At 31.1% G+C, this 18,916-nt stretch overlaps 1 protein-coding gene across 1 annotated transcript in view; it reads left to right on the top strand.

Moving 5' to 3' along the window:
- The window catches only part of LOC149412292 (solute carrier family 35 member H1), a 28,539-nt gene extending 10,709 nt beyond the window's left edge, over positions 1-17,830 (top strand). The window contains exons 4-5 of the mRNA XM_089646077.1: positions 3,020-3,186; positions 9,539-17,830. Of these exons, the coding sequence (XP_089502203.1) occupies positions 3,020-3,186; positions 9,539-9,958 (587 nt within the window). The 3' untranslated portion in view covers positions 9,959-17,830. The remainder of the gene's footprint in view (positions 1-3,019; positions 3,187-9,538) is intronic.
- The last annotated feature ends 1,086 nt before the right edge of the window (positions 17,831-18,916 follow it).

Below are 18,916 nucleotides of genomic sequence, written 5' to 3'. Positions count from 1 at the left end.
GTAGTTAATTTTCTTGATTTTCATGGAAAATTTTGGTAAAAAAAAAAGGAATACGTTTTGATGGTCGCCGATGCCATCTGAGTATTTTTTTTTCAAATTTAAAATGGTAATGTTTCTTCATTTCCACAATGTCGTTCAATGTGTTAATACCCCTTACCATGTAAGGTAGGAACAGTGAAAAATTGACTTGTTTTCACTTAAAACGTCCGATTTTACCAAACCAACAAATGATCTGACGTGAGATGGTAATTTTTGGTTTAATTACCAAACGTGCCCTATGAAAAAACGTTCACTCTCCCACTTAGTCAGAGCGCGTAAAGACAATGAATTCTCTCACACACACTTGCATAAAGATGCCGCCAGTAAACAACATGACGTTAGTGCTAACCGTTAGGAAAAGAAACGCATATTAAATGTTGTATTTTACGCCTTTTAAAAAATATGACACTTGAAAAAATACAATACGTCAAATTTACATGAAAAAAGAGAATTTGTGAGTACTGTTTTTGTAGCTTCCTTCGATTATTGCAATTCTTTAAGTGAGTCGGTATTCTACTTTTAGACCCATTAATGAAACATTATGATGGCATTTTCGAAATATATACGCCGTAAAACAGGGAGCCTATAGTTTCACCGCCATCACCGGGGGCTTCCATCCCGGAATAAGTAAAAAACTGTGAAATGTGTTGAAAATTTGGTGCAAGATGAAGTATTTATTTAATTGTTAATATCCACAGATAGCATAACGATAATAAGAGGCCGTACTTCTACAGATGTGTGTATTATATACATATTTTAAATTAAAAATATTGTGCAAAGCCGTTATTAACGCGATAATCATAGATCCAAGTTTTAAAAGTGGGTTGTATGGTGTATCAATGTTTTTATTTTTTATGGTCGAATGCCTACAACAACTACAAAAAAAATAGGCAGACTGAAAAATAATAGTCCATTAATTGGTAACAAAGAATATGAAGTCTGAGAATGACATACGAAAGGTAGTATTAAGCCGTTTTAGAGAGCCGTTTTCCAGCAAATCACCATTCTGCCCTATAACCCACTCTTAACTGCAAACTATTACATATTTGTTTTATGAACATACAATTTACAACTTGCTCTTTATTAGCGAATTTATAATATTTTATTCTTTGCACCTAAACGTTTTGCCCTGTGATTCATAGAAAGTATCATAATAGTGCCTCCATCATGAGATTGCCCGCAGTGAATCAGCGACTGCACAATCCATTATTGTTGTTCATGATTTTACCGCATTCTCAATGTCACAATGGTCAGAGTACAGTACAGGTGGACCATGACCATTCCTTTTGGAAAACAGCTCTTATTATATCAATTTATCCAAATCTTGTGGAGGATGCTTTGTTATTTGACTGTTTTGTGATGTGTCATTTATTTTTCTGTTTTAATCATCAACACTAAAAATTCCTTGTCTTTGTATACCATTGTGATCCACCGGTTGAAAAATCTTTAACATTTTCAGGGTTTCAACGCAGGAAAAAATTACATAATACAGTAAAATCCATTTAGAAGGTTCTAACATCCCTTACAAAATCTAACCGTATCCCTCTCAAACATCAAATAAAATGCAAAAACAAGTAGGAGCTGATTTTGGCAATTTTTTAACTCTGGTTTCATGATGATGGTAACATATTCATTCGTTTATCAATGTAAAAATAAAACAAAGATTTAACAAACAGGATATAGGCTGTCATATAACTTATTAGTTTTAATTTAAAATTGTGAAAATTAATTATAATTATATTAATATAAAAATGAAAAATGTCATTAATTCGCACACCACTATAACAATAGAATAATTTATGCAGCACATATTTTGAGGAAGGTTCTCAATTTAAATTTAATTCTGACATATTATGTACTTACTTTATGAAACTAGCAGTGCAATCGGGATGGTGTATATACATCACATGAAACTAGCAGTGCAATCGGGATGGTGTATATACATCACATGAAACTAGCAGTGCAATCGGGATGGTGTATATACATCACATAGAGAACCCAAAAAACCTATTTTTTCAATTGGAACATTTAAATATTTTGGTTTTTACTTTTTTTGACAACTAATGAGTTAAAAAATACTTTTGGAGACGATTATATAATATTGAAATACATTAAGCAGCTGATATGAACTCTCTAGTGACCGATTTTTTCAAATTTGACCTAAAAAATTACAATTTTGGACTCAATTTACTTTAGTAACTAATATCACAAAATCGACTTCTAATGTGATATAGATTCACCAGTTTCCCGCTAGTAATTCTAGTTTCCGGCCATTGTTAAGATTTTCTGATGATTTGCTCAACGTTTTACAGATATGAGATTCATTCCAAGGAGATGAATTTTATTTTTTGCGCAAAATTTTGCTGTCCTTTTTTCTGCATTATTTACCTTTTGCGCGACTACCTTTTTGTTTTGTTCTTTCCAGTGACTTTTTTTGCGATTTTCGATAAATGTTTTTTTGATTGTTTTTCAAACCATTCTTTTTTTTCATTTAGCTAAAGACTAATCACAAAATTTTCAAAAATTTGAATCTCTAAAAATATTATTTATTGAGACTTGGTTAGGTTAGATTGGTTCCAATTCAATTCATTCCTTTTCAACATTCAACTTTTAGAGTCATATAAATACTCCAACCGACATAAATAATTTATTATTTTGGTATTTTATTTACTCCAAGTTTGTGTTTGAAAGATAATCTTGGGTGATAAATCGTACCCCATATATATGTCCAAATGGAGAACTGTATTATTATTAATGTTAAAAGCCATAAAGTAGATTACGCGTAAGACTTATGTAAATATTGATAAAAATATTTTTGATTAACTAAAGAATAAATGTAATTAAAAAATGGTTGAAAAGTCACTGTACCATTACGTAAATGTTTTTGAATTTATTTTTATTTTAATTCTGCGACTTGTTTGAATATTTACAGTTGGAGCTTATAACATTTAGATTTTTTAAATAATTATTATTTGACCAGGTTTGCAGCTCATTCAGACATTGATGGTGGTTCAAAAGGAAGCAATTGTTCCATATTTTATTAAAATATCTTTTGGAGCAATCCTCGCATTCACAATGGAACTCAGCGAATACCTGGTGGTGACCAACACTTCCAGCTTAACCCTGTCTGTGGCAGGCATCTTCAAGGTAATGTTGATGCTTTTCTAAATATTTATATACTTTTTCCATATCCCTAAAGACATAGGTAAAATGGTGAAAAGGTTAAAAAAACATCTTTATGGTAAAAACATTATTATCAGGACAAAATGTATTATAATTATCACCATTCATGATTATTCAATCAGTACCATTTTTTCATCCACCTCGTGAGAAAAATACAAAATCGTAAAAACGTAGATCACATTCTTGGAAAATACAATAATATTATTTTCTGAATTCTTTTAGCAATGTGATATAAATTGCAGTGAGTAGAGGTCCCGAAAAACTTTCTGAAGAATGATCTATTATTTTTATTTATTATCTTTAGACGGTACCCTTCAAGGACATACGAGTAACATTTTCCGACTGTGCGTTTACCGCAGGCAGAGCAGGGCGAGAACGAGGCGGGGCGGTCACTTCACTTTGTCCACTTGCATGCCCTTACGTCTTGTGTCTCACCTCCGCACTCGCGCTTGGTTAAGACTTTTGATAGTTGTGTTTCTACAGTCTCCGTGTGGTGTGAAAACTGGTAGTCAGCAATTTTTGTGATTTTGTGATTTCACAAGTGAAAATTAGAAATTTTCTCTTTTGAATTCTATTCCTGATGTTCCAGACCCCTCAACACATACTAACACTGAAGAAGGAAGAGTTTCTCTATTTGGTAAGTTCCTTTAATAATATATTTCTGTACCCGAGAAGCATACGGATGCAAGTCCAAAATTTGAAGAAATGAGTTTTTGATGAAGACCTGAAGTAAATTATCATGTTCATTAGTGGCAGAAAGATGCAAGCCCTATCTTGAATATTTATGGTATTTTCAAAAATATATAAGGATGCAAGAACCATTACATCGTAGAAGCATAAAGATGTACATTGGACTTGGATCTTTCTGCCTCTAACATTACTACGCTTTCCATGGAAGTAAACATTCGAATGTAGACTCAAGTCCATTTTGCGTCCTTCTGCCTCTAATTTCTATGTTTTCTGTGGAACTAAACACAACAATCCCAGGCTCCGAGCTGTCATACATAGTATGGAATGCAATAAATAATGATGAAAAAGAGTATTTCCATGTATGAATGGATGACGAGGCTCAAGAAAGAGAATTGTTCTGAAGAGACTGATGGAAACATAGGTGGTGATATTATTATTGAAGACCTGACCATGTCACTTATTTATTTATTTTCTTACATTTACCTTACCTCATCATTATACTACTGAATGGACTATACTATAGGGGTGGAAATCAAGGGGCAAATGAAGTAGCTTCTTGCCTCTTAAAGTGGAAATACAGCGATATGGGGGATAATGTTGAAGAAATAACCATATGGTCTGACAACTGTGCAGGTCAAAATAGAAATATAACGATAGCCATATCCTACGTATGGCTGGTTTTACAAAAATTAAAAACCTCAAGATCATTTATCATAAATTTTTATTACGTCACCTGGAAGTAGACGGTCCATTCAGCGATTGAAACGGCAAAAAAAAGCTACCTAATTCCAAATATTTTTACCGTACGACAAAAAAAATTAACGGGAACAATTCATCAGATATTGCAAAACTAATAATCAGTACATTGTACAAATGAACTTAGAAAATTTCAAATATTTAAATTCCCTTTAAAATGGTTCACAATGTTGAGGGTTTCCTAATATCAACGGTATTATGGCTACGAGCTGACGTAAATGTGTCGGGGATGCTACTGTATAAAAATGGTTTTCAGGAAACTGAATTTAAAATATTAGAAGAAAAAGGAGAGGTATTTTGAGCGGTGACCGGATAAATCATCAAAATGATAATTCATCACATTTAAAAAAAGTTATATAAAGTCATGGAACGTGATGAAACAAAAACTTTATTAACTGGGTTAAGTAGGTTAGGTTAGGTTTAATTAATTTTTTTCATCGTTTCTAATGACTTTATATCACTTTTTAAAGGTGTGTTGAATTGTCGATGTGTTGATTTATCATGGAACCGTTTTGAGCACCCCGGAGATATTGCCCCAGGTAAATACAAATCCAATCGCATTAAATACACCAAATTTTGGTATTCTACAAAAGATGTTACAATGAGTACCAGAGCCACTGCACTTTTTTTACAAAATCTTAAGTCATAAGGCCAGTATGCCAGAGTATCCTCTGTCAGATGACGAATATATAGAAAATACCAATAATTTGTAATAATAATTATAATTAATTTAAAAAATATATAAATAAAATAGATATTTATATTTACCTGTTATATAGTTATTATATTACTTCCAAATGAAGTTTTCAACATTGATCCTTTTATAATATACCATGTGTCGTACCAAAATATTCAATTTCATTTTGAAGCAGAAGGACTCAAGTCCATAATGCTTTTTTTGAAATATTTTTTTTAGACTTATATATACATATAAAATATTTTATTTTATTTTCTCATTTTCAATACAAAATTAATTGACGGAATAGTATAAAAAATAAAAATCAAATATCATGAATATCCGCAGAAGTTATGAGACCAAACTTACAGAAATAAAAGTATTTTGGCTCTCCTGAACATTTAGCTTTTTGGACTTGCATCCGTATGCTTCTTGGGTACAGATTTTACAGTATACATTTTTGAAAAACCATGTTTGGAAAACAAACAATTCTATACAGAACAAACAACACAAACTTCGGGAGGTGATTCTACATGATGGTAGAAGTAAAAAGATAATAACTTCTTTTTTTTAAATTACATTCCTTTTTCCCGTACAAAAATATTTTTCCATGGAAGAATGTTATTTTTTCCATGCAAACAATTAAACTTTTTTACTTGAAAACTACCTTAAAACATTGGAGTTATAGGTATGTCTTTTTAATTTGTTTTATCATTTAGAATCATCTCCTGAAGTTTGTGCACCCTATCCCTAGACACCTTGCACACCTTTTATATAAAATTACATATTTACTGGATTGCATAGGTTAATACTTAATACCGTTTCAGCCTTTTGCAGCCAGGGAGGATTCATTGTCATTAAAACACGAATGTGATACATATATCTCATATATAGAAAAGTTGAAAGTTTAAGTTGATAAAACCTGGATGCCTTCAGAAACTTTCAAATTTCCCGTCACTGTAGCAAAACAAATAAGTTTGAGTGAAATAATTGCTAAAGTGACAGGGAAACAAACCATGCGCAAGACCCCTGAAATTTACTGCTGTGGAAACTTATTTTACCCCTTAATTGAATATCTTAATAGATAAAAATGTTAAATGGAAAGACCATATTAATCTCACTGTTGAAAGAATAAGAAAACTTATCTATATTTTCTATAATATACGAAATATTTTAAATAAGAAAACTATCAAAATTGTCTATTATGCATTAATTCAGTCCTTATTACAGTACGGGATTATTGGGTGGGGAGGGGCTTTTAAGGCTTCTTTACAGCCCATAATTACAATTCAAAGAATAATTATAAAAATCATCCTTAGAAAACCATATGACTCCCCTACTTTAGAGATATTTCAGGAATTTAATGTACCATCTATAACAGAATTGTATAAGAGAATCGCCTTATATCAAATTTATAAAGAATATTTTATTTATAAAATTCACCCCTCAGATAGCATAAGCAATAGATTCAAAACTAATGGCTTAATAGCCATTCCTATGCTTAGAACGACCACGGCTCAGCACCACTATTCGTATTTAGGTGTGAGATGGTACAATATATTATTGTCCAAAAATAAAATTAGTGTAACCGAAACTGTGAATTATGAACAATTCAAAAAGTTAATTAAGTCCCTCAAATTGGATAATGATATATTGTACCCCTAATTTTCTTACACTTACTCAATCTGTAAAAAATATATATTAATTTGATTGTCTTTAAAAAAAAAAACAATTTTTCTAAATTTTTCTTGATATATTGTACCCTTAATTTCCTCACGCTTACTTATCTGTAAAAAGATGTATTATTTTAATTATCTTTAAAAAAACAATTTTCCAATTTGTGTACCTATGTTAATATTATGTTTGTATTTATTTCAAAAGTTTTTGATTATTGTTTAAAAAATCATTAGTACTAAATGTAAAGACTCCTCCCATAAACACGAGCTCCTGGAGCTCACTTATGGAGAAAGAGAATAATAACGAACAAATTATTTATAAGTCTGCATATTGTTATCATTTATAATGTTAAATAATAAATAAAAAAAAAAAAAAAAAAAATGTAGTTGCCGAACTTAATCTTCAAACTTTCACTTCAAACCTCACCAAGAAACTAACGCAGGAATTCAACTGCTTCTATCTGACGTGACCAAAATTAAAATAAGTCAAAATAGAAGCTAATAAAAGTAGCACGAAAAAATAGGGGAAAGTGAGAGCAAAGATTCATAAGTGAATATAAGCTCAGTCACAATCACCAGTCTGCAGTGGAAAAACCTAGAACTTATTTAGAAGCCATTGATCAGTGTGATATGACACTTCTGAAGATTTTATGCACACTTCCAGTGTCCACTGCGCCCCGGGAAGAAATTTCCCTAAAAAGGTTGAATACATGCCTACCATAGAAATGACAGACTTACTGGTCTCGCTCTCGTGAGCATTTACCGGAATGTGGCGGTGGATCGTGATCCCAACATAACTATGAATTGGTTTGCAGTTACACGTAATAGGTTAAACATAATATCTGTAGAATTTATTAACATTACTTTATTATTGTATTAAACTTCCTTTTTAAAATTATAATGTTATATTAAATCTTTATTTTCCTTTCTCCTCTTTCTTATTAAATTTACGTCTTTTACATGTTATTGTTATATTTGTATGTTATTCGCTCACTGTGCTTTATCTAGATATTGGTGTGTAATTAATAAAATATGTTTAATTTTTGTAACTGCAGTTTTGCTTATGACGGCAGTATAAGTTTTGTTGGAATAAAATATTTCTAATGTATCAATAAAATACAAAATACGATACTATAAATACACTTTATAAGCTAATACAATGAGGACAGTCAATTCATAGATTTTGGTTACCCCTGGTTACAACAGGAAGGTTAACCATTTTCTTGAACAAATTTTATGCATTCTATTAAATTGTGTTTAGTGTGATAATTTAATCAACCTATTTTTTACCCTAGGGGTTTTGTATAAAATTCATCAGGTTTTGGCATTGACTAATTACAACTAGACACGGCCTATTCACCTAAAAATAACCCAAACCAATTTTGATTTGGTTCACGTGAACATTTATGAAAAGGCCCGCGCATTGTGTCGCAATGCGAAATGGGCACTGCGCATTGCGTTTTACCTTTTGTTGGTCTAGAGACTCTAGAGATAACCTATTTTGCTTCCCAGCTATGGCTGAACAGTTTATTTTTTGGGCTAGTAGAAATTGGATAGCATTTATAGCCCGAGCGTGACTCATTTAAAAGCATGAAGTGGTTAAAATCACGCGTTATTACTTGTTAGGCGCAACGAACTCTACAAGTATAGCTTATTTATTTGGGCTTGTCTAATTCAGGGTTCTCAATTATTTGCATAATAAATTATATAAAAAAATCGCATCGTTCAGTAATTTATTTTGTGTTTACTATGTACAAAATAATACACTTAAGTGGGTGTAATTGTTGCTGATGAACTGTTCTTGGATTCTCCGTAGCCCATATCCTGCAATTTTGCTTGTTTACGAAACCATTCATTTGGAAATGGGCTTCATCGCTCATCATCAAATCGTTAATGAAATCGCGATTTTCTTCTGCTTTTGGTCAGAATGAAATGGCATAATCAAGCCGTTGTTGTTAGTCTATCGGCTTCAATTCTTGCACAAGCTGAACCTTATACGGGAACATGTGCAATGTGGCCAAAATCCTCTGAACGGACCTCTGCGATAGCCCCAGTTGTGCCTAACGTCTTCTTGTTGATGTTTCTGGACTGTCCTGCACACTATCCACAACACGTTGAATATTTTCTTTTGTGTGGACCGTATGTGGTCTTCCGGTACATGGAAGGTGTCTTACTGTACCATTTTGTCGAAAATTTGCAACCAGGCGGTTTATTGTTGGTGCTGAAGGTCCAGTACGCATATTAAAAAAACGACGATAAGCACGCTGCGTCAAAACAATTGACCGTTGATTTTCTAAATAAAATTCAACAATTGTTGATCGCTGTTCTGTTGTGTAGTGTTCCATTTCAAATTCCCCACGTTTTCTTCACAAAATTCTGAAATAAAAATAAATTTTAAAAGTTATTAAACATTCAAACCATAACGGTAGTTTTGCGCCACCCTGTATTATGTAGGCTTTCTAACTTCGTAATTTTCATATGTAGTATTTATTTTGATTTCTTCGATTCACAATTTCAGGAGATGGTCATTCTGGTACTGGCAGTAGAACTGACAGGAGATCAGTTGAGTTTGATCAATGCAATGGGGCTTCTGGTCTGTCTATTGGGAATAATTGGACACATTGTACACAAATTCATGACAGCTAACAACAACCAACAACTGACACACAGCATCAAGTACCCATCGAGGTTATCTCAGGGGTTCATAGTGACTGAGAAATTGGACGGCTCCGGGTTTGAGAATCAGGACATATCTCTGTTCCGCCGCAACACGAGCTACAAGAGCAAGGGCGAGCACAGTGTGCCGCTGATGTCGGACATGGACGCTCCTTCCACTTCGCGCCGGCCGGACAGCCAGGACAACCATTCGGGAGATAGCGACGTCGACTCCAATAGAATACTGTTCGATATCCTGCAGAGGCGAGACACCGTAAGATAAGTCAAGCTAATTAATGTTCATGAAAACATTTTTATCTTTTTCAATGAAGATAAATCTGCATTTATGAATTTTTACCTCACCAAATATCTAATTTTAGAATGTAACATATATTGTATTATAATATTTTCATAAAAGAATCATGTAATAACATTGCAGAAATTTAATTCTATTTTTTACACAACTCTAAATTAACAGTTGAATACATATAAAAGATTAAGGCATTTCATTTCATTAAACTGTTAACCGGGGAGTTCAGTTTTGAATTACGTAGAATATAACGGGCGCGAACTCCTTCACTAGGACGTATCAGTACGTCACGCCCGGTGGACGTAATTTCATATTATTATTTTTTTTTATTTATGCATAAAAAAAAGTGAAAACATCGAATTAAAAAAATAGAATATTTACAAACAAACAAAAAATATGAAAAGGTTATAATTACAGAACAATAAATAAAAGCACACAGATAAAAGAGATACATTGAGTTTAAAAAATTAAAAAATGTAAAAATTTAAAACTCAATTTCCGTGTGATATTCTCATGAATATACGTCCCGCTCTTTCCAGACGTATTCATACGTCCTACCCGTACCCGATACTGTTTACGTTTGACGTATTTATACGTCCCGCCCGGTTAACAGGTTAATACGTGCATCTACAGTTATTGCTTATTTTCAGCCATATTCCAATATGGTGTAATATCCGGTTTGCAAAATATTGATACACAGTGTACAACATCGACTTTGCACGACTGATATAAACAAGGTTAGTTGATATTTTGTTTTCCCCCTTTCCTGGAGGCACAGGCTCTCTGTCATGTGTAATACAGTTGAACAAAATGTATTAGTTATTATCGAATAGGTACATCATCATTCTTGCCATTAATTAATTTAGCCTTGACTGGCATAACTTAGTATCGTAAAATAGATTTATTCTGATAAAAAAAAGTTTTGTTAGCAGTGTGAAGTAAATTGTACCAATTATCAATGGCGTGCAGTACATGTAAGCTGAAAAGCCATGCCTACTCTAAGAAAACACGAACCATCAGAGAAAACAAAAAATTATTTTATCTGAATGTATTTTTCCATACGTTTCAGAAAAAAAATCTGTACCACAATAGTTCTACTTCCATAAATTGTGTCTATTTGACAAATTTATGCTTTTTAGTAAAATAATTTAATACACATTTTTCAAATATTCAATGCTCAAATAATTCATACCCAAATTAAAAACTACTTACCTACAGCCTACCTTCAATCATAGACCAATGCACGCCACTGGCCAATTATGTACCTGCATAATTTTAAATTTAATAATTTTTTCACAGCAAACATTAATATTTTTTAGAGCTTATCCTAAACAATGAGTAATATACTTTTCAAATTTTTTCAAGTTACTTTTAGTGACTTTTAAAATTGATTCCCTGGTTTATTGTAAATTCGTTGAAACCAAAAAATGATGAATAAAAGAATGTATATTAATATTTAGGTGTGTTGAGTTTATGACTTAGGTATGCTGTTTTAAAATTATGGTAGTTCAAAGTGTTAAATAAAATTTGAATCACTCATCTGTAATTAGAAATTATAATATATTTATATAATATGTAATATTTATTATTAGCTTGAAAGAAACTCTCTTTTTTCTAATGAAAATTTTGTGTTCTAGAATCACTTTTTATAATGTAGGAATATACAACTTGGCACAATATAGGTATTTCAAAATTTATTCAAACGGAACTACTTTTTTTCATTACTATGGCAACATCAAGCTACTCACGTTGTTTATGAAATTTCTTCTTTCCGTTCAATTTTCTTCTCATTGAGTTTGACAGTTCGTTTTAAATAAACAACATTTAAAGGGAACATAAACTAGGTTTTTTTTAAGTTTTATTTTAATATCTAATAAATGCCTATTTTGATATATAATTTTCAGAAATAAAAAATTGCCTTTCCTTGTAATAATCTTCCTAATAAATAATAAAAAAAGAATATACATACACAAAATTGTCTTAGAATATGAATACATATGATGTAGAATCATCTCATTTTGGAAAGTACCACTAATTTCTGAACATCATTTGGTTAAAGCAAAAACTATGCACATGGATCATTGTGCTTTTTAAATTTACATTCATTTTGAATGCGAGTCATCTTGGTGTTGCTATTTAAAACCTCAATCTTCTAAACCTTCATCGATCGCATCACCCCCAATTTTTTTCTTAAATATCAGATTGTAAGTTACACTCTTTTTTTTAAAGATGATTTTATTAGGTTAATTTAATAGTACAAAATGTGAAATGTTTTTTTTGATAAGTTAATAATTGAAGTAGAAGCAATAAATTTTGCGCCGTCATATCAGAATCGAAAATGTATATCCATTTTAAAAGTTAAATAACAAATTCATTTTAGAATCATAGTAATTGATACAGGGTAGACCAGCTTGATCTAAAATGCAAAAAAGTTTTATTTGTATGTATTGGAAAAAAAAAATCAAACAAAGAATTGTTAAAAATACAAGTTCAGTACTGAGGTACGAAGTCATGCATAAACCAAAAATTTATTTTGTATTTTAGATAAATTATATGGGCAAATGCGTCACACCCTGTAAATATTTCATGCTTATTGGAAACTTGTTTTTGCTGTTCTTACTGGGTTCTTGTCTAATACATAAACATGTATGGTAATTGTAATTCTAGATTATGTGTGACACATTATAATATCTGATAGTAAAAGATTTACTAAACTATACATATTATTCGGTATTATGTAGCTTGATTCATCTCATAAATAAGCCTAATAGCGAAGCAATGCCTTGCACATACATATTAGATGTATTAGATGACAGTAAAGTGTTATAATCTGACTTTAAATTATTTTTTAATGTCGTTTGTTGTATCAATTTTAAATTAAATGCATTATGTAAAAGTACAAAAGTATTATGTACATAAATATATAATATTATAAGTTAAATATTTTAATAAATATGTCATATTGTATTGATGAAAATTGTATTACATACATACAAAAAGTATGCTTTAAACTCACTGAAAAACATTATTTAATGCCAAAAAATTACAGAAGTGAATCATCTATAAAAAATTGTATGTGGATGAAGTAATAAATATTACATACTACATTAACTGACCCAGATTTGGTTTTCTCTCATAAAACATTTATTTATAACTTATAACAGTTTATTGCATAGGATAAAGAAGAACATAATAAATGCCACATGGACATGTTTCGTGATCCAAATCATACATATTGGGCCCATCAGGCCTTAATTTCCAATACACAACTGTGATTCACCATGATTACAAAACTCAAATGGGATGGAGATGAAGTTGTCAGGCGAGTGCTGGGCTATTGGGCTAAATGGAACATTTGTTTTTATTTTTATTTGTATTATTATTGTAACGACTCAAACGAAAGATGTGAAGCAGAACAGACATAAAAAGATTCAGTTGCTTCTAGTTTTCTTCTTTATTCTATGATTTATTGTAATCTGAGTATATTGATAAAAAAATGCTTTATTAGCAATTGGATTGTTCAGATTAGTAAAAAAAACCTACCTAAAAATTTCAGTAGCCATTGAGATATCGTCTGAAAAAGCCATGTACCATGATTGTATTTCTCGAATTCTATCTCTGCTACATCTGCCGTGATGCAGCAGATGTTCCCAAAGACATTGGATTCAATAAAATCTAGTTTAGGAATCTTTGCAATTAACTTCACTACACCCAGTCCAGAAAAACCAAAAAATATTCAAGGGCATATGAAATAAATTAAAAAATCATCGCCATAAAATGTTTGCTCTGCAACAGGAATCAAACCCACAATCAGCTGACACAAAGTCAAATATGAAAAACTTTTACTGTATGCCAATTTATATCAAATAACTATGCTTCATGTAAATATATTTTTATTTTATGGAAAATAATAAAAATGTTATTACGTACATATTCACTTTGTGATTTTATGTTGGATATGGTAAGGATTTAAATTTATTTTTATTTTCGATTATTCTCTCGATTTTTTAAAAATTTAAACTATTAGATGTGTGAACATATTACTGGGTAAATTCGGTTAAATTGAAAAATAAGTTTATTTTAAGAGCAAACCAAATTTCTAACAAAATAAAAACAAATATTTTGCATAGTAATATATAATCTTTAAAAGCATAGTATTTTTATATTAAATTGATATTATAATGTGTAATTGCAGTTCAGTTTTATATTTCTCTTGTATTAATTTATTACGCGCTGCCTTCATATTGTAACAAATATTACAATCAACCCTTCTGTAATTATTCCTCCGTTGAAAAATTATTTATGTATTAATTTTAATAACATAGTTTTTAATTCCATTGAACTTACCAGTTAATTAAATTAGAATATGGCACTCTCTCACATGATTTCATTGTCATGTGGCACTCGGAGATTGTGTTTATTGTAAGAAATGATTATTCTAAGTCAAAATATGTAGGTACGAAGAGACTTTCGAAAGTGACCTTTGAAATGATAATGTAATGTTTAGAAATTATTGCATTTAATAATGTGTATTTAAATAACTTGTAAGGTTTCATGCTTTTTTTATATTTTTATGACATTTGATCTTTGTATTTAAGTGCACATTTACATACATATAGGGATATGAATTTTTTTTGGTGTTGTAATGAAAAATCTTGTCTTCGGTTATTTCTCAATACAAAAACCATTGAAGATAAATTTCAACTGATTCTTAAATTTAAACTACTCTTTTCTCGTGATTCCAATTTCATTTTTTATTTATTTACTAAAATGGTTCTCAGTGAAAGCATAACCAACTGGTCCCAAAATAACTACTTCTAAGGCAAAAGCAAACCATTGTTATTAACCCGTGGTTTGTGCAAGCAGCCGTCCAAAACATATCAATTGTGTGCTCAAGTTAATCTCAAGTTAATGTCCGTAGCTAAAATCGCAGTCTTGATAAAAATAGAATTTATAAATATTTTTATACAAAATGTGTGTAAAAATATGATAGTATAAATAAATAAATAGCCTATCATTATAGCTTATTGACTATTCAATTTATGTCCAGAAAATCAATCAATTTAGTGTAGAAATAACTAGCTGAAAACAGAGGATTGAAAAAGATTCTGATTCTATGGAAATTGTTAAAATGTTCTTGTTTCAAATAATAACATTTTTTCCTTGACAGTCAGATGGAACAGAACTCCATTTAATTTTTTGTTAAATTTAATTAAAATCCAATTTGATAATATAATTATTAAGTTCTTCAAGTATTTTATTTTTTATTTTTACTAGCCGAAACAGCTATAACAATTACAAAAAACAAAAAATACTTGCAGAACTTAATAATTTAATAGATTTTAATTAATTTTAAATAAAATGTTACATCTTTTATAATATATTATTTCCATTGAGTCAATCCGGGAAGGACAACATTACGAACTAAGGAGAAATCATTATGTACTTTTTCGGGGTTTTTCGTAAATACTTTCATAAACACAAGAAATCAGAATCATATCTCTGACCCAAACACAATTTAGAAACAAAATTCCTGTTCCAACCAATCAGTGAAGTCCGTCAGTACATACTTACACGGACTCAAATTTAGCTTCACGCACACAAAAGAGCAAATTTGAACAACTTAGATTCAAGTTACAAGTAAACCACGGGTTAAGTCACTATTGATGACATCCAACAGCAGCAATAAAGTGTTAACAGAACTGCACGGTGTCTTTTATTAAACAATTGGGCTGTATTTCGGCCGGCCTGTAATTTGTTAACTTCCATTAAATAATCGTATTCCATTGATTTTAATATTACATAAGTTTTTTACTACATTATGACTAAAAGCGCCCCTGAGGTGATAACTCACAAAAGGGGCGCTTTAAAAATTGTCCAATTTTATTTTTTATTATTATTATTTTTATTATTATGGGATATTCCCATTAATTTGAAATTACTATTATTTATTCCAAGAATATTTCAAACATTCCTTTGCATTTGAGTAAAAGGTCCATGTGAAAGTGTTTTAGCAGAAATCTATAAAAATACATTAATTTCATTTGTTTTTCTACAGACAGATAATTCCAATACTACTTCTACAGAAAATTCTAATACTACTTCTACAGATAATTCCAATACCTTCCAATAAAAAAATTATTCCAAATATATATTTTTATTGAAGAATGTATTACCAACATTTATAACTAACTTATATTTTTGCCTATCTATATGTGGTTTTTTTATCTTTTTTAATCTGCATTTTAAAATAAATGTTTCTATAAAACACCAAATAATAAATTATTCTAGCATATTAAGAATATTTTTCACAAATGATTTGTTTTTAAACATAAATAAATGTGAATTCCTTAGTTTTACTTAAAATTAAAATCCAATACCCACTCAAGATAATATATATATAAATATATAGTGATTCCAGCCAGAGGTTGTACGTGTGTCATCATTACATTTATCAATGAGCAGTATGTCATATCTTGCTTCATATATTTCAAATGGTAGATGATAGATTTTCATGGTAGCATTTTTGGACGATAGTCACATACGATTTCTGCCTGGGACCACTATAAACAACGTCAATCTTTCAAAAGAATCATTAATTAAAGATCAGAGTCATTTTCGATGATACGCTACCTTTATATTCCACATTGATGTATTTACAAATATTTTTTAAGTAATTTTTTCTACATAAAAAGCCCAATGGGCAACTAAGTAAATAGATTGATTAAATGCCAGCAGAAAGATTAGTTTAAACTATATTATTGTATAGTATTTATGAATACTAACATCATCATTTTCTGACATTAATTGATTTGTATAATGTTTATAATAAATCAGACATAACCCCTTAGACCACAGGGGACAGCTTTTGAAGATTATTAAAAAAAGATCTCTGATGTATGAAATCTAATAAAGACTTATTTCTGTCCCGTTGAAGGCAAACGATTAGTTACATTTATTATTCAAAATATATTATAAGTAACATGCCTTAATGAAACTTGATTATTCTTATCGGAATTGAAAGTGGAAAAGTTAGAATAAACATATACAGGGTGTCCGGAGGTATAATTTTAAGAGGTGATAACCACTAAAAGGGTTTGTGATGGGCCCACGTTTTGTCAAAATACACAATAGTGCAATGCACAGTGCAGCAGTGGTGCCAGTAGTAAGAAGTGGACATTCTATCAAACCATTTCACCTACAGCAGGTGCGATGCACACCGTTTTTAGCAGAAGGGCCAATTTGCCCATTTCTAAAAGTTTGTGGGTGGCGTCACAATGGATGTAAACGGTTTCTTCAAATTTTTTTAAAATCTCCATTATTATTTATTCATATGTTCAATGAGAAATCTGATTACTCCGACTTGACAGCACGCAACAGTCGTTCATGCCCTCTGGCGGAATAAAAATGTATTATCAAACACGGCTTCCCTCTTGACAGGATTTACCGGATACGGAACATACAAACTAATTTACAGACAGACGAAATACAAAGTGGTAGAGACAAAATGGGTGTTCGCTGCGCTCATTCAATAAATAGGCACTTTAGACCTTTATATACTTGTACTGTCATCTTTAATCATCTCCTGAGTTTATTGCACTTTTCCACCAGATATACCCTTCATTTATTGATAGTGAATTTATATATAATGTTGCACTTTTATACAACAGTTAAATTAACCCCACTGTTTCAATTTCTAAGTTTGTGTTATTTTTACATTCAAATTTAAAAACGCTTTTGGCGAGATACGGAGTGTCGATAATGTCTCTACGTCACTTCATGTATTGTACATTCCTCGGCAAATGTACTTAATTCTTATTTTTTAAATAAATTAATTGTTCTGTATTCATTGTATTGCTTTCAATTTTACCATCCCCATTCCTTTCCCTCCAGATCATTCCTTACACTCGGAATCTCCCTTCGAAAAAAGTTCCTAATTATTAAAAATATGACATGAATACCCAATACACAAAGAAAATAACTTGCTAGTTTACCAGAGCCTTAATCCCAAAAGTAAATTGTCCAAAGCGCTGGGTTTGTGGGGAAACTTTTAATGTGGCTCTTTGAAACGCTGTTGTGTTTGTTGCCTGCCCACTCCTAAACAAGCCTAAATGCACCTCACTGGAACGATCAGTTAGTGAGAGGAGAAGTCCCCAAATCTCGTGGATTTTATATTTCTAAAGGAGATTTTTGGAAAAAAGGGAAGAAATCTGGATGATTTCGAGAAAGAGGATTTTGTGTAATGATAAATTATGTTCAATGGCTATCTGCGGGCGATGTGTTAACGTTTATTGTGTTGAAATTGTTTATTTATTTTAAATGGAAAATTATTTTCAATGTTGGCGATGTTTCTATTTAGAAACACAATATGCCTGCCAAGAAGAGTGTCAGCAAGTTACACAACTTCAAGTCTACCCGGATTGCGGAAATCACATTTTAAAGGCGCATATTTGACGCCTGCTGAATGGAGAATCTTCAAACATCACAACTTTAAAGCTACGCAAATTGCGGAAATTATATTTTTAAGGCGCTTACTTGGCGCCTGCCTGGACGAGAGTCCGCAAACTACACAACTTTGAAGCTACCCAGATTGCGTATATCTCATTTTTAGGCGCTTATTTGGCGCCCGCCAAGACGAGTGTCCGCAAACTACAAAAATTCAAAGCTAGCCAGATTGCGGAATTCATATTTTTATGGCGCACATTCGTCGCCTGCAGAAATTAAATCTAAATCCCCATTAATTAAGCGAATTTCATGCGCCTGCTGAAAATAAATTCTACAAACTATACTGCTTCGTGGCTAGGCATATTGCGGAAATATCATTCGTAAGGCGCTTATTTGGCGCCTGCCAAAAATAATGTTTGCAAACTACACAACTGCAAAGCTATACAGTTTGCGGAAATTACCTTTTCAGGCGCATATTTGGCGACT

The sequence above is a fragment of the Hesperophylax consimilis genome, chromosome 23 (genome assembly GCF_061612785.1).
Source record: "Hesperophylax consimilis isolate HC1 chromosome 23, BYU_Hcon_1.0, whole genome shotgun sequence".
Taxonomy (NCBI): Eukaryota; Metazoa; Arthropoda; class Insecta; order Trichoptera; family Limnephilidae; genus Hesperophylax; species Hesperophylax consimilis.
Note: the sequence above shows the minus strand (reverse complement) of the source record. Positions and strands in the feature narration are given on the sequence as shown.